Source organism: Protopterus annectens, chromosome 5.part0, assembly GCF_019279795.1.
Source record: "Protopterus annectens isolate FY-2018-M chromosome 5.part0, PAN1.0, whole genome shotgun sequence".
Taxonomy (NCBI): Eukaryota; Metazoa; Chordata; order Ceratodontiformes; family Protopteridae; genus Protopterus; species Protopterus annectens.
In genome coordinates this window covers 166,322,331-166,340,345 of record NC_056735.1, presented here as the reverse complement: position 1 = coordinate 166,340,345, position 18,015 = coordinate 166,322,331, and the positions used below count along the sequence as shown (strand labels likewise).

At 38.7% G+C, this 18,015-nt stretch overlaps 1 protein-coding gene across 1 annotated transcript in view; it reads left to right on the top strand.

Moving 5' to 3' along the window:
• The window catches only part of CRACDL (CRACD like), a 328,296-nt gene that overhangs the window by 84,512 nt on the left and 225,769 nt on the right, over nucleotides 1–18,015 (top strand). The window contains exon 6 of the mRNA XM_044071817.1: nucleotides 6,221–6,448. Coding sequence (XP_043927752.1) covers nucleotides 6,221–6,448 — 228 coding nt within the window. The remainder of the gene's footprint in view (nucleotides 1–6,220; nucleotides 6,449–18,015) is intronic.

Below are 18,015 nucleotides of genomic sequence, written 5' to 3'. Positions count from 1 at the left end.
AGAAAAAAAGCATGCAGAGTCCAGCCATAGTCCTTCACTGTACTTTGTTTTCTGAGCATTGCACTAATGTGCAGATATGTATATATATATTTTAGACAGCACTGCCAACATTCTGATAACAATTTGAGTGCACGTACCACATTGCTCTCCTTTGTATTTTCAATGCATAATTCTATTTTATCAGGAGAAAACTGAATCATTGATTTGAGGTAGATTAACATCCATATGTTTGAAATATGAGTCTATAAAATGAAAATACGATAAAAAGACAGGTGCTGGAGTAACCTTCTAACCTTCTATGAATGTCTCAATTCAGACATTGACTGGAGTGTATCTGAATCTTCAGCTTTACAGGTTGCTATTTTGGACTCTTGTGAAACACCAATTGACTTGCAATACTCTGTAAACATTCCACATCACATTCATTTCTTTCTCTTCTTGGCCTACCTTCTTCCAGATGGTGAGTGCTACCATTAGATCATTTTCCCATCATTATAGACCTCCTATATGTGCTTCTTTAACATAAAACAAGACTGGACCTGCATGATTAGTAATTATACCTCAGATCCTTTTGGGACCTTCTCAGTCATATCTCAAAGGTGGACTTAACATGATTCCTGGTATGACTTTTATTTTGCCTAGTTATCATTCTCCAGTTTCTGTACATTGCATACTGTTCTTGTCTTATAGCAATATTAGATTTAGTTTTATTAGATGAAGTCTTGTTCCAATGTGCATTAAAGTATAACTGTTGTAATATGTGAAACTGTACAGTTAACCATGGCCCTGTATTGCAACTGGAAACAAGAACCTTTATCTTCCACAGTTTCCCTGCTTCTGACTAGCTCTTTATACCTGCCTTAAACATCTTTCTGCAGGTTACAACTAGAGCAATAGATTAGTCCATTTTATTTGTTTAACAAAATGAATAAACTTTTCAGATATGAAACATTAACTGTAAATTTGCCCCTGGTAACCCAGATGTATAAAACCGTTTTCTTAGCCTACTTATTATGGCTTGTGTGTGGTATAATCCCATTCATAAAAAAATACTTTCAACCTTTTCATATGTTCATCCAATCACAAATGTACTCTTCATAGATGAAATATGTAGTCTTTAGAACACCATCCTAGAAATTCCCACTGATGCAGTGATGTTCATTTAGATGTCTTCTGTTCTGTTTGACACACTGCAAATTATTTACATATTTATTTCATCTAATCAACCAGCTTTAGCCACCACATGCAATGGTTTCGAGTTTCATTCTGCAGGGGATCTAACAAGCAATTTTTTTCCTGTACTGCTTTTTTCAATTTCCAGATATATTCATCAAGTAACACGTCTTTTCTGCCAAGTCATATCTTGTATTAATATGTACTCTGTGCATATTAAAGGTTACATATTCTCTCCCATGCACCTAACCTTCAATACTTGTTGATAGGGAGATGCAAAATACATTTTCAAAAACTTGGGTTTATTTATTTATTCGAGTGTGTAAGTGAAATACACCACAAGGACCATTTTTAGATAAAAGTTGGTTATAATAACAGAAGAACTAACTTACACTAGCTAGGAAAAAAAACAATAAAAATAGATAATATATAGAGCAATGAAATAAATAAACAATGAAAACTACATAAAGATTACTAGACTAGAGATTTGATTAGGACCAGATATAACAAACCTAATAATATATCTAGGAAAGATTGTACACATGCTATAATTAAATATACATTACCAGTCCTTCATAGGCTCATAGGTTCATAGAAGGTTACTAGGCTAACGGCCCTAGAGCGCTTACAAGCCTAGCCATATTTATCCCGAGTTGTCCCAATAGTCGGTGGTTAGGCGAGTGAAGTTCACAGAGGTAAGGGTCCATGGTAGTTAATACCAACTGCCTCTGTCCAGGGGAAAGACATGGGAGCCACCTCAGGAGTGAATTTGCGGTCACCCATCCATTGATCTAGGTTGCGTTTGAAGAGGTTCAGGGAGGGGATTTGTATTGCATGAACTGGAATTTTGTTCCAGAGAAGTGGCAGTCTCTGGGAGATGTATCTGTCTCTCTAGCATGACCTCCATATTAGTTGTTGTGTCTTTCGGCTTTTCCCGGTTAGGGGTCGCCACAGCAGAAGTCCGGTCCACTAATGATTGGCAGTAGATATTAGTAAATACAAAAAATAGTTATAGAAATGATAAACTAAAACTGGTTACGGCACATGAAATATTAAAAGGAAATGAGGGGCACATAGAATTAGGTATGTTTATATAGGATGCTATTTAAATTCAGCTAGAAGAGTAGATGGAAAAGAAATGAGCTCTTTACTTAAGGACAATAAAATCAGGTGACCAGGGATGACAACAATAATTGTCAGTGGGGTAGAATTAGTTTACAGAAAGGAAAGAGATTAGCAAGAGTTTATACCACAGAGATCATGGAGATGGACAGCTGTATAAAGCAGAGTTATTAAGGAACATTAAAAAAACAGTCGGAAGATACCAGATCCTTAACAAGAATACTGTTCTACATCTTGGTTTAATAAAGTAACTGGCTTGGTGACTACAGTTTATAATTAGGGATCCTGACAGCATTTATGCCTTGGAAGTTAAACTGTAAAATTCTTGGAAAGCGGTAAGAAAGAAGAGTTTCCATCAAGCTATTTGAATGCAAATACTTAAGGGCCAAAAACTTCCATGGGAATGTTAAGTTCCTAACAAATCAATAGCATAGTAAGTACCTATGAACTTGAAGAACACTCATAAACCCTGACCTACACATAGTTTAATTTAAAACTGCTAACTATAATAAAATAAATACATTTAAACGCAGACTACATTTCCCTTTCAAAAAAAATTTAAAGAATGAACTTCACACACTGTACACACAGAATCATTTATACAAGTCCTCTAAAACAGTACTATCTGCCCAAATACACTCCCTAGAAATGAAATGAAATGTATTCCTATTAAAATGACAAATACTAAGAAACCATAGAAACATTAACCATAACTAGCCAAATGGAAATGTATTTATACAGGTATGTATGTATGTATGCATGCATGCATTTATTTTAGTTTAGTTTAGCTTGTTAATCAGAGGTATAGCATTGACATAGTACAGTAAAATGTATTACAAATTAATTACACATAAAAAAACAAACCTTAGATTATATTACTTATAAATGTGCCAGTATTCCATTAATTGTGGCTACAAACCTCTGTAAACACAAAGCTCTTTCTGCAGAGGTATTGGAACTGATTCATAGAATTGAATGAAGAAAGTTATACCAAAAGTGGAAATGTGTTTACAGTATTTACAGTTCCTGGAAAGACAGAGGAAAAGGTAAGAACGAGGAGAGGAAAATAGGATTGTTTTATTTCCACATTTTTTAAAATGTGTAGTAGACAGGGCAGGAGGAAAGCTTGTTTTCTTCAGTATATATTTTATAAGAAGGAATGGGGATAGTGTTTTCAAACAAAAGGAAATGCATTCATTTATGGCCATTCTTTTAAAGCACTTGCAGAGATTTTTTGAAGAAGAATGTTTTCTGCTTGGTCATGCATTTTAGGTAGGAGGTAGTTTGTATTTAGTCTGTTTGAGGAGGATGCTCAGGTGTGTGTTCACATCACAGAGAATCTGTGGTTTGTTGAAGAAGTTTTGTTCTTAGTATATGAAAGGTAGTTAAGAATGATGGGGCTGATTCCAAAAGACTTGACCCCATTGTAAGTGACTTTCAGTGTAAGGCCTAGATACAAGGTATGTTTACATTAGAAAAAGTCACTTACTCTGAGATCAAGCCCTTTGGAATCGGGTCTGATGAGAGTGACCTAAAATGACAGTCTGAGGTATGTAGTGGAAGATGATTAGCAAAGAATGGGAAAGACAGAGAGAAACTAAAGAGGGATACTAAAGACTATGCTGAGGGCATAGCTTATGTACTAAGGCAACATTTTAACCCATGCAAAGGTAGAGGGAACACTAATATGGATGGGTGCGATAGTGAAGAAAATAGAGAATTTGATAATAGGAACAATGATAGAGACACCCCTTTAGACAATAGTCCTGTAAGAAGGGCAGAAAGATTTCAGAATCTGCCAGTAGAACCTACGTATGCACAAGCCACCAAGAGGGGACAGGGGAACCAGAGGGGCAAACAGCAGTTTTACCCACAACCCCAGATGAGTATTTGGAACAGATAACAGAGAACTTACCTTTAAGGGAGGGGAACTTTAACATGGACAATGGATTAGAAGTAATAGGTCTCATTAACAAGATGGAGAATTTTCACATTTACAATTATACCAATATTGAACTGAATGAGAGACACTTTAGTTTGTTCAAAAAAGGTTCCAAATTCATTCCTAGCAAAAAAGGAAATATGGCTGAAATATTACTTGATATAAAAATGTTTGTCAGGAAAATGAATTTGGATGTATTACTTGGCGGTACGACTGAGTCAGACAGTATGGACTAGTTGAAAAAGAAAAGTTCTTACCCCCCCCCCCCCATTACCTGGATTAAACAACTTTGGAATGGTGGTATGCAAAGAAATCAGATCATACTGCAATAGTAGAAAGGTGTATAACAATGTAAACTTGACAAAAGATGAGAAGGAAGTTATGTCAGAAATTTGTAATAATAAGGAGGTTTGCATTATGAAACCTGATAAGGGGGGTAGTTAGGATGCAGCAGTGGCAATATTCACAAAAATGCTTGACTTGTTAAACACTGATGGTAGATACAATCAGGTATCTTGGAACCAAGTTAATGTAGCCTACCACAGAATAGACATTACTCTAGAGGACAACTTGTTACAAGGGGCCATAAAACAGTTGTACGACTTTTTTAAAGTATCTAAACCATTCAGTCAAAGCATTTTTGGAATACCCAAAGTTCATAAGAACTATTGTATCATTTGCTGCGTTAAAAACACAACCTCTAGCTATATATATTGACAAAAAGTTGAAACTTTTTTATGATTTATGCCCCCACATACTAAAAGATTTGTGGACATTTTTGTACAAGATAGGACAAGTAGAATTTAACCATGACTTTTTGTTTACAACCATCGATGTCAAGGACCTCTTTTCAGTTATTCCCCATGATAGAGGTCTGCGATGGTTTGAAGAAATGTTACTGGAGTATGAATTTTTGCAACACTCCGATTTTAGGACTGCCCTGTGTCATTTGAATTTCTGTTATACCCCTCTATATTTGAGCAGTAGAGGTAGTACAAACTGTCCCAATGTACAGAGCTGCCACAGTAAATGCTACTGCCCCAGTGAATGGTTCTGCCACAGTGCATGGTCCTGCACCAGCGCATGGTACTGACAGAATACATTTTGCTGCTACAGTGCATGCTTCTAGCATAGTGCATTCGGCTGCCAGAGCTCATGACACTGACACAGCACACATAGTTGCCACAGTGTATGAGACTGCACCAGTGCATTACGCTGCTATAGTGCATGTTGCTACCATAGCACATGCTTCTGCATCTGTTCACAGTACTGCCACACTGCATGGTGCTGTCTTATAGAATATAAAGGCTGTAGCACAAGCTGCTCTGACAAGTGTGGTACTCCTACAATCAAGTCTGCTGCCACAGTACCTGATACTGTCATAGCAGACATTGCTGCCATACCGCATGCTTCTACCACAGGGCATGGTACTGCCAGAGCACATCCAGCTGGCCATACTATGGGGCGTTGCTAGAGTTCATGGTCCTCTCACAGCACATGATACGGCCATAGTACATACTGATGGCATGATGTATGGTGCTAACATAAAGTTGCTGCCACATTGCATGTCGTTGCCACAGTTAATGCTGCTCCAGCCATAATATACAATACTGTCACAGTACATACCGTTGCAAGACAAAATTGCTATTATACCCTTGTCTATACAGGTTAGTTTATAAGTAAAGGGATTCTGAGCCCTCCAGTTATCCAGAAACAAATGGCATAAAAAGTGTATAATTTTTTTGTACAGAGCAGCTTATCTTAGTAGAAAAAGTAAATTAAAGTAAATTGTCATTTTTCCTCTTAAGAAACAATATTTATTTATTTTATTATTATTTTTTTACCTGAAGTTCAGTTTTGCTGAAAGGTAGAACATTAATGATCTCTTAATGTAGTAAGGAAAGTGTCATTGTGCTACACAAACGTATAATCATCCTAAATTGAGATTTTAATGTTCAGTACTAACATATTTTTTTTCTTTAGGTGTCCTCGGGGCCTTCTTCTAGACCACTGTCTCCAGCATTCAAGCAGTTCAGTGGTACTGGCATCCCTGTATCACCTGTCAGTCTGACAGGCATTAGTGGGGTATCACCCCAAGTTAGTTTTGACTCTCCTCCGCAATTCACCAGCCATCTGGATAATGCAGCTGCTAGACATAAACTTTCAATAAAACCAAGAAACCAGAGGTCTGGGTCTAGGAGGCCTGCTTTGGTAAGTATCGTTTTAATCAGAAGCATGAAGTTGCTCTATTGCATTAATACTTTAAACATCACCAGCTGGAACACATAGTAAATATCTACAAAATCGCACAAGCCAGATTAAATATAAATAAGGGTATTTCTTTGATTTTTCCCTAATTAACTAGCCATGAAATACCCATCATGTTTCTTTGCATTTATATCTGCAAAATGGTATTCATCTGGCACAAGTGATACTCAGTTTATTTTAAGAGGGATGGGAGGAACAATATTAAATGGACTATTTCTAACAGCATAGATAATTTTACTCTTATTCAAGCCAGCAAATTTTCTAGTCTATTTTGGTACTGGAGTAAATGCAAGAAATTTCTGTCATGTTTTAATCTACCTATCACTCAGTTTTAAAACCCTGTCTCTTTTTATTCCCCGCCTTATATGTCTGCATTCCCAAAGTATACATCTGGAAATTTATCTTTACCAGTAGATGGAAGGTTCCATAAATGCATTGTCTGGCTTCACTGAATAGAGAGTCTGTGAGACACTTATACAAAGAGAAACAAGGAAATCTAATGGCAGAAGATAAATTAGAGACTAATCGTGTGTGCTTATCCAGGAAAGTAGTCAAAGTGGTAGGTGTCACATCAGAAGGTGATTAGTGGTGTACTGAAGGGTCCCATCTTAATGGCATCTGTTTCTATGACATCAAAACTGTAAACCTAGACCTATGAGTATTTTTGTCTGATCACTTTGGACATAGAATCGCTACAGCAAGGTTTAATCCTTACAGACAAGTGGTGTATTTTAAAAGGGCTAAAATGAAATGCCAGAAGAGTGCAGTAGTGCTCTACAACTTAAAACATAGTCAGTAGCCCACTCCAAATAGGCACAGCTGTCAGGAATCTTCACACCTTGTTGAACATTTTCCTCTTTCAATGACTGTATAGCATCAGTAGTCAAGAAATCCTTCTGTCTAGAACATCATATCTCTAGAGGAGTCTCATTCAGATCAAAATAAGTCACTGTTCTGCTGTATTCAGCTCTGCTTAAGAGTACAAGGGTCTATATTAGATGAACAAAAGTTCATCTTAGCGAACGCTCACATGAGCGAATATTGCGGAACTCGAAACCACAATTGCGAAATCATGGTACAGTGAGGATGTGAATATTTGCCTTTTCCTCACTGTAGTGCGATCTCAGAGTTGGAATATATATTTGGAGGGGGTGTGAGGGGTGCAGCCCCCCACAATTGCAGTTTTCAGTACCTGGATATTCGCTCATGTGAGCGTTCGCTAAGATGAACTTTCGTTCATCTAATATAGACCCGAGTACAATGCTCCCTTCAATGTGTATCTATCCAGACACATTACACAACTAGAAAGACCCCAGATGTTCTGGTTTAAGTGTATTCCAATATGTCATGCCTTCTGCAAGTAAACACATTTAAAAATGAACTTAAGAATTAGAAATCCCATCAGTCAGTCAGAATTCCAAAGGGATGCATCAACATGTAAGTACAGCCTTATCAAAGGCAATAACACCTAAAGCACTAAATGAATATTCAAAAAATAATATAACTGTAAATAAGAATGCCAGCTTCAGTGCTATTTTAAAAGTACATTTTTTAATTAATTCTTTTCTTGAAAAAGTATACATTATCAATTATATCTGGAAACATAAGCAAAGAAAGATGCCAAGATGTTGTTTATTAGTGCCTGGTGTCTTTCTTTTACATTTCTGCTTCAGCCTACATTTTATACTAGAGTGAAATATAAACCAGTTGAAACAGTGTATTATCATAGGATCATAGAAGATAACTAGGCTATCAATCCGGTGGTCATTTTAAGATTAGCCGCTTCATCCCACTGTAGTATCATAGAAATATTAGTCAGTACCGAAGACTGCATTTAGTAATGACTGTCCATGTCCAGGAGGGTTATGCACTCTATCCTCAGTAAGAATTTATGGTGCCCCATCCATTCCTCCAGGTTTCTCTTGAACAGTGTCATAGAGGTGCTCTGTTTCACATGAATTGGTAACCTGTTCCAAATATGCAGCAGTCACTGGGAGATAAATCTGTACCCTCAGCATGTCCTATTTAAGTCACAGACCATATTTAGGTCCCTGGAAGGATCTATATTAGAAGCATGAAAACCCTAAACTGTGAACGCTCACATGAGTAAAAATGCCGGTAATCGAAGTTGCTATTGTAGGGGGCTGTGCCCCCCACACCCCCTGCTAACTATATATTCTAACTCCGAGGTCACACTACAGTGAGAAAAGGGCAAATATCCCACTCCTCACTGTAACACAACCCCGCAATCACACTTTCGATTCCCGGCATTTTTGCTCATGTGAGCGTTCACGATTTAGGGTGTTCGTGCTACTAATATAGACCCCCCCTGGAATGGGTAGCCCTAGTCCCATTTGATTTACAGATATGCAGCAAGTTCATTAATTTTGGGTCTTGGATTGCTCTGTAGGCCAGGCATAATTCTATGCTAAGAAGTCTATATGATATGGAATATAATGACAGGGGCTTTAGTCAGTGTGTGTAAGGCACATGCTGGAGTCCCTTGATCTTCTTTGTTAAAAACTTCTGAGGTCTGTCTAATTGCTGCAGGTGCTTAGTACTGTACATGCCAAATGGGGTGTTATAGTCAATTATGGGCTAAATAAGTGCCAAGTATATGGGGGGTTATAACTTCTTTTGCTCTCAAGGCAATGCCTTTACCAATCGTGTCCTATGTAGAAAGCTTTCCTTACTATAGTAGACACACAGTGGTCGAAATTAGGGTCACAGTCAACTTATGATCCCAGGTCCCTTACCACTTCATGGATACTTAGGGTATTGTTGTTAATTTGATAGCATGAAGGGACATTGTTTGTGGTGAAGGGAATGATGATGCATTTCTTTGTACTCAGTTTGAGACCCTGACTAATACACCAGTTGTTGGTCTGCATGAGACCCTCCCGGAGTATACTGACATAATTTGGGGATTCAATGATTGCAGCTAGTTTGCAGTTGTCTGCAAACTTGGTCAGCCACAACCCATTTGACCTGAACTTCTGAAAAGTATAGACCAAACAGTAGGGGACCCAGCAGTGACTCTTATGGCACCCCACTGATAACAGGTTTAGTTGTTGATGTGGAGTCACCCACTTTGATAGTGTGTGTCTGATTTGTAAGCACAGTGGCAACCCATCTTACAATAAAGGGGTTTACATTCAGTTTGCTAAGTTTATCGGTAATAGCTAAATGTAGGATTGTGTCAAAAGCCTTTGCCAGATCGAGGTATGCTGTGTGCACAGATTTGTCCTCATTAATGGCCTTGGTCACATGTTTAAAGAAATCCACCAGATTTACCAGGCAAGATCTGCTCTTCATGAAGCCAAACTGGGTAAGATCCAGGGTTTGGAAGTCACCTATGTCTTTATTTATGAGGTCCATAAAGATATGTTTCATGGCCTTACAGATGAGGTTGGTCAGGCTTATGGATCTGCAATTCCCCAGGTCTGTTGCTAGGCAATCTTTGTGGATGAAGAATAATGTTTGCTGTTCTCCATTTCACAAGAACAAAGCCTGTGGTTAGGCTATGATTGAAAAGGGTACTTAGTGGTGATGCTAATTCATGTTTTATCCTGTTTAGAAAACAGCCTGGGATGTTATCTGGTCCCATATAGGTTGTGTTTTTTGCCTTGGACAAGGCTTTGAGGACCTGGTCTTCAGATATGTACAGTGGGGGAGGAGTTTGGGGGAAGGTTTGGTAAGTTAGGAGGGGATAAAGGAGTGAAATTTTCACCAAACCATCCTCTAGCAGGTTTGTTACCTCTGTGGGATCAGTGTGTGTGATACTGTTGGCCACTAGTTCTGCACATGCTTGGGTCCTACCCTTTAGGTTACATACATAGTTGTAAAAGGCCTTATGGTTATCCATGGCTGTACTTGCTACATTTCTCTCAAAGGAGCCCTTGGAGGATTTGACAAGTTGTCTTATTTGCCGGTTGAGGCTGAGTAGGTTGCTTTTCCATTGTTGGGGCCTTGCCTTTGTTTTTTTGGATAGTAACTTTTTGCACATATTGTAAAGTTTGTTGAAGCTGGATGTCCACCATGGCAGCTTGTTTTTACTTGGGGCTCTGGCTTGGATTCTTTCTGGTACAGCTGAGTTTATACACTTATGCAAGTGATTGTACAGGGGCTTTAGTGTAAGCTCCAGCATAGTTACCACTTCTAGCTTGGGGTGGGGCTTGGAACACATTTATAGCTTCACCTAGGAGGGTATAGTTTGCCTTGGTGATATTTTTAAGTCTGATTTCACCCTTTGTGAGTTCTGGTTTTAGTGCCAGCTCAGACGTGACTGATTTGTGGTCAGTTTTAACTAATGAGATTTCGACAGTTGCAGCAGTGCATCTGTTTGACATGGTGAGGACCAGATCCAGAATGTTTGTTCCTCTTGTTGGGGTATGGACAGCTTGTTCCAGGACATTTGAATTAACAAAGTCAAGGAGATTTTGAACTAATGGGTTAGGGCTAGGGTAGGTTTCCCAGTTGATGGTGGGATAAGTGAAATCTCCTATAACCAGTGTGTTTGGTAAAATTTGGATTTTGTCCAGTTTGTCAAGTAGGCTTTTTGGATGTCGTGACCCACTGAGGGGATCTATAACTGGCTATGACTTGAATGGGGGCCTTACCCACCATAAGCTGGACCTGCAGTAACTCCATGGAGTTGTCCAGTCTAACTAGATGGGAGGTGAATTTATCTCTAATATAGATTGAAACACCGCCTCCTTTGGTTTTTATATGTTCATTTTGTGGTCTAAAGGTGTGGAAGGTTGAGGCCTTGAACCAGGTTTCTGTGACTGAACAGACATCTGCATCTTCTAGTGATAGAGGTGCTTCAAGGGAGTGCAGCTTTTGGTTTAAGCAGCTAGCATTTAGCAACATGACCCTTATTTGTTCTGATTGGTTAATTTCACATCAGTAATGTTGTTTTCGAGATGTTGCCTGAAAACGGCACTATGGGGGAAGCAAGAGCCTTTGCCAGCAGCCAAAAGCCTAAAGGTGCCAGGTGCAAACCATCTCTGACAAAACAGAGAGGTTTGTCATCCATGGCTTTCCAGGCTGACAGAAACTGGATCCCCTTTGAATGACACCAAAAACTGAGCCAATTATTGAAATCATTCATTTTTTTTTGTTTATACTTTGGCATCATTCTAGGTGAAGGTAATATGCTGATCAAGGCTAGAGATATACCTGCCTGGAACACATACTCAGAGAGCCCAACCATGTCTGTCTTCATATAGTCCAGTTAGGTACATCTCAGATCATTCACACCAACATGAACTATGACAGAGTCATAACAGTACTTGTTGCTGAGAGACCTGAGAGCATGCGTGATCTGATTAACCCTGGCACTGGACAGGCAGCTGACTGTGACTTTCTCCTTGTCCAACCTGGTGAGTGGGACATCCGTGTGTCTCACTATTGAATCTTCAATGACAAGAAAATTTGTTTTTGGAGTGCTACTCCTTACTGGCTTGGTGGGTGAGACACTGGTGTAGCTATGTGTCATGGGTGCTGTGGAGACTGTGTTGGTCGTAGCAGTCGTGTTTTGGAGGTCTTTGATGTTTCAGTAAGTTTTTCAAGAAAACCAGCACATATGTGGATTTACATGTTTGATGCATATTATGTGTATGAAAGTGGTACTATGAGTATATGTAGTGGTGGGTGAGTTGACAACCTTCTCTGTGTTACTATTTTGAGTGAGAGTGAGCATGGATTCTAGATTCCTGGTGTAAATAGCTTCAATAGCATCTTCATGAATACTCTAAACTCCTTAGCTCCCTCTAGGAAAATCAGAGTAAAATCAAACCATGCTCCCTGGCTCTCCAAAGAGACTAGGTCCCTTATGAAACAAAGAGATCGTACTTGGAAAGCCTGGACTAAAACTAAACAACCACCTTTTCATCAAGAATACAGGCAGCTGAGAAACCTTGCAAAAAACATACAACTAATGACAAAAAGTTATACTATAGCTCTGCTCAGCTTAACAACAAATCCAATCCTTGAACATTTTGGTCAACTCTCAACAACATCCTCTAGCCTGGAAAGCCCTCTAATCCCTCCCCATACCCTAACTCTTTCTCTCAGGAAACAGCTACCCTCCTGAATAAACACTTTCTCTTCCATCCAAAATCTGGTAACCTCTAAGCCAAACTCTACTTTGACACCCACCCTTCCAAGTCCCACTAACACAACTTTGTTTTTTTTTGAGCCAGTTCCCATTACTTACATCAAATCTCTACTACTCAAGCTAAAACCTTGCTCTCCTTCCATTGACAATCTATCTCCTACATTCCTCAAACTTGTTGCTGACTCAATTGTCTATCCTATATCTGTACTAATTAATCAATTGATTCTGGAATCAGCTGTCCCCCCCTTTGGAAATCTTTCTTCACTATCCCTCTTCATAAAGGTGAAAACTCCATTGACCCCCTCAAACTACCGACCCATTGCCATTCTGTCCCCCCTCTCCAAGATATTAGAAAAATGTATTCACTCACAGCTTCTCAATCACCTCCTCACACACCACTTACTTACCCCTACCCAACATGGTTTCGTCCTCACCACAGCACCACCACTGCCCTCCTCTCCTTCACTCATATCATTGCAGAGGCCCTAGACAACAATAAACTAATTTCCTGTCTCTTCCTAGATCTCTCCAAAGCCTTCAATACTGCCTCTCATCCTCTACTACTATCCAAACTCGCAAATCTCCACCTATCCCCCTCCGCACTTGCCTGGTTTAATAGTTACCTATCTGGCAGAGAACAATCTGTCAAATGGCTCTCATCCTCCTCACCTTTTCTTCCCATCTCCACTGGTGTTCCCCAAGGCTCCATCTTGGGACCCCTTTTGTTTAACATCTTCACCAATGATCTTTACACCTCATGCAAAGAATCCTCCCTTATTCAGTATGCCGATGACTCCACACTTATATCCATCTCAAATAACATTACTGAACTACACTCCGTGACCCAAAGGCCCTACTATCCACTGAACACCTATTGATCCTAAATCCCAAAAAGACCAAACTCCTACTTTTCCTTCCCTGTTCTCTTTCTCATCACAAAAACTCCTTTTTTATTACATCTTCTGACTATGCAACTATCCGACCTGACACCCACACAAGACTCCTAGGGGTCATTATCGATGACGAACTAAAGTTCAACCTACACATACACCAATGTATAAAAAAAACAAACCAGAAACTAGGTCTACTATATCAGAACAAAAGATTCCTAACCCCTGAATCTTGACTTACCCTGGGCCAGGCACTCCTCCTCCCCTCCCTCTTGTACGCCACCCCAGTTCTTACCAATATCCAGGACTCCACTCTAAACAAACTCCAACAGACTTACCATAAAATAGCCAGATTCATTACTAACTCCCCATACAACTCACACCACTGCATTTCTTTAAACTCTCTTTAATGGCTTGAACTTCCCCAATTTCTGCTCTTATCAATTTCATATACTACACTCTATTCTTTATAAACCCTCCTTCTGTCCATCTCTATCTTCCTTAGTCTCCATCTACATCCCATCCCAGACCCTCCGTACTTCTAACCAACAATTACTTGATATCTATCACCCAAAAAGGTCAGTAGGCAAACTACTCTACAAACACTCCCTTGCCCATGCTTGGAACAAACTTCCCCTTGACTTACGTTCAGTCTTCCACACCTCACACTTTAAAAATAAACTAAAAGCTTATTTTCTCAATTCCAGAACCTGCCCTTACCATGACCCTACCTAGTCTTCCTTCCCTTTATGTACCCTCAAAAGGACCATACTTAGTACCTCATTACACCTCTCTCTCCAATGGGTCTACTATGCATTTGCATAATTTTATACAAACAAAAATGTTTTTTTGTTGACCTATTGAACTATATCAATGTAAAATTGTTACTTAGCTTCTTTTTAATGCAACTTTAACTTTATGCATGTAACCCAACATATGTGAATCTTTTTGCTATAACTGCTATTATATCAATATTGTTTAAAATTGTACTTGTTTAAAATGTACTACTGGAGCTTTTCTCCTCGGGTCTCCACTGAAAATGGGCCACAAGCCCAGTTGGACAAACCCGGTTAACAAATGTCAATAAATAAATATAAATAAATAAATAAAATACATCTCTTGTAGTCTGTATTAGAGTGGGTTATTAGTAGAGGGCTGTCTGTGTACATGAGGCAATTGCTACACTGCCTTGACAGACCCAAGTCAACAAGGTTGGCAGGACATACAAAGGTAGTCCAACTGTCCATAATGCTAAGTTCAATACTGTTGTCACTGGAGGTGGCTATTCAGAATCGACTGCAGAGGAACTCAGTGGATGGTATTTCTGCCTGGGTTTTAGGGAAAATTTGCTGAATTTAACTGTCTGGCTTTGGCGCACAACTGAGCGGCAAAACAGCGCAAATGCACAACCTAAATACCATGTATATAATAAATAAAGCAGTGTGTTATGGGTATTTAAATACGTACTAGTCAGTGAAGTTACATGTTCTGCATTTTCTGATCTACTTTTATGCATTTATTTCTGATTAATATGTAGCACCTGTGGGATTTGAAATAATAGATAAAATATACACTAAAATAGAACCTTCTAATCAACTGTTACACTAAACACTGATCATCAAAAGAAAATAGATTTTAAAATTCTCATTAAGTATATCACAAATGTACTTATGTTACTAATATTAAAAGCAACTCATTGTAATCTTACTTTAAAATAATCCCTTCATTAATATTATGGATTCAGTATCCATTACTACTTTGCTATATGAAAACAGAAGAAAAGTATTGTTTAAAAGTGCCCAATACTTGTACATTACATTTCTTCTTCAGCATACAGTTTATAGAAGACAAACATTTTCAACAGTCAAAGCAGTGTTTTATGGGCATTCAAATAAGCACTAGCAACTTCTCCAACATGTTTGTTTTGATTTTTTTTCTGCTCTGGCTGTAATGTGAGTGTTTATTTCAATACCTAGATAATGAAAAAAAGTATTATCATGTATACTTAATTCTGAAGTAGAAGGTACTAGACTATGCTAAACACTGTCCATTTTGAGTTTCTGTTTTTGTATAAGAAAGTAATAATGATATAATCTCTGCAATGTTAATAAAAAATAATTTTAATGAAAGGTTATAAGGTATTCTTCATAGTGTAACTTTTATTCATAGATTTCTTTTGTCTTTGACAGGATTTTTCTTTTGTTTGTATGGAGTGAGTTTATGTCTACCATGGTAAATAGGCTGTAGTAAAGATGAATTACTGAAACTCAGTACTGGGAACTTACTCATAACCTATCTGAACACACATTCACCATAGTGTAGTACTGGTAACTTACTCATAACCTATCCAAACATGCAGTTACCATAACACAGTACTGGTAACTTACTCATAACCTATCTGAACAGAGGGTTACTATAGCATAGTACTGGTAACTTATTCATAACCTATCAGAAGACAGAGTTACCATAGCACAGTACTGGTAACTTACACATAACCTATACAAATACAAAGTTATCATAACACAATACTGGTAACTTACTCATAACCTATCTGAACAGAGTTATCATAGCATAGTACTGGTAACTTACTCATAACTCCTCCAAGACCCAAACTAATGATTGGTGTTAGGAGTATGGCGTCAAAATGAATGGCAAGAAATGCATTATTATCCCCTTTGAGGAAAATGGCATCCCCACTAATTATCACATTAATAACAATGCACCAAGCACACAAGCAGTCGTGAGGGACCTGGGCACCCAGGTTGATAGCAACCTGACGTTTGACCACCATGTTGCCTCTGTTGTACAGAAGGCTTTCTACATGGCCCACCACATAAGTAAGAGTATCTCATCCAGGTACAAGGAGGTCATAACATCCCTGTACTCCTCCCTTATCAGGCCCATTGTAGAGTACAATTCCCCCTTTGGCATGTACCTTCCCAAGTACATGCCGCAGCTGGAGAGACCACAGAGGTTCCTGACCAGGAAAATCCAGGGTTTCAAACACCTGTCCTATACAGATAGGCTAAAAGCCCTGTTCCTCTACTCAGTATTGTACAGACTGCTCAGCGGTGACCTGTGTCTGGCATACAAGGCCATCTCAAACCCGGCCTTGATGGAGTTGCTGCATATCCATAAGTTAAAATCCACTTGGACAACCCACATGCAAGGCCTATATATGGTGTGTGACATTAACAGAACATGTTGATGGGATAGATTTGTGTCCCAGGGACTCCCACATCTGTGGAATAGACTCCCTTTCCATGTTAAGCAGAGTACCTCTCTAGCCCTCTTTAAGAGGAACCTTGATGACTGGATAGGAAACAGAATATACACCCCTGGGATCTCACCTGTGTCCCTGCTGGACAGGGGAAACAGGTGCTGACTTTGTGGGAACATGGGCGAAATACTTGGCTAGGCTTATAAGGTCCTCTGGGCCAACAATCTAGCATCATCCTATAAATCTATAAACATATAACCTATCCGAACACACAGTTACCATAACACAGCACTGGTAACTTACTCATAAACTATCCAAACAGAGAGTTACTATATCATAGTACTGGTAAATTACTCATAACCTATCTGAACACAGAGTTACCATAGCATAGTACTGGTAACTTACTCATAACCTATACAAACACACAGTTACCATAACACAGTACTGGTAAATTACCCATAACCAATCCAAACAGAGAGTTACTATATCATAGTACTGGTAACTTACTCATAACCTATCTGAATACAGAGTTGCCATAACACAGTGCTGATAACTTAATTATAACCTATCTGAACACAGAGTTACCATAGATTAGTACTGGTAACTTAGTCACAACCTATCTGAATGCACAGTTATCACAACACAGTGCTGTTTACATAATCATAACCTATACAGACAGTTACTATACATAGAACTGGTAACTTAGTCATAACCTATCTGAACAGTGAGTTACTATAGCATAGTACTGGTAACTCACTCATAACCTATCTGAAAAAAGAGTTACCATAGCACAGTACTCGTAACTTACTCTTAACCTGTCTGAAGACACAGTTCCCATAGCATAGTACTGGTAACTTACTCATAACCTATCTGAATGTGCAGTTACCATAGCACAGTACTGGTAACTGACTCATAACCTATCTGAATGTGCAGTTACCATAGCACAGCACTGGTAACTTACTCTTAATTTATCTGAACACAGAGTTACCATAGCAGGGTACTGGTAACTCACTCATAACCTATCTGAACACAATGTTACCATAGCACAGTACTGGTAACTCATGCATAACCTATCCAAACACACAGTTACCATAGCATAGTACTGGTAACTAATTCATAACCTATCCAAACAGAGTTACTATAGCATAGTACTAGTAATTTACTCATAACCTAGCTGAACAGAGAGTTACTATAGCATAGTACTAATAACTCACTCATAACCTATCCAAACACACAGTAACCATACCATAGTACTGGTAACTCATTCACAACCTATCCA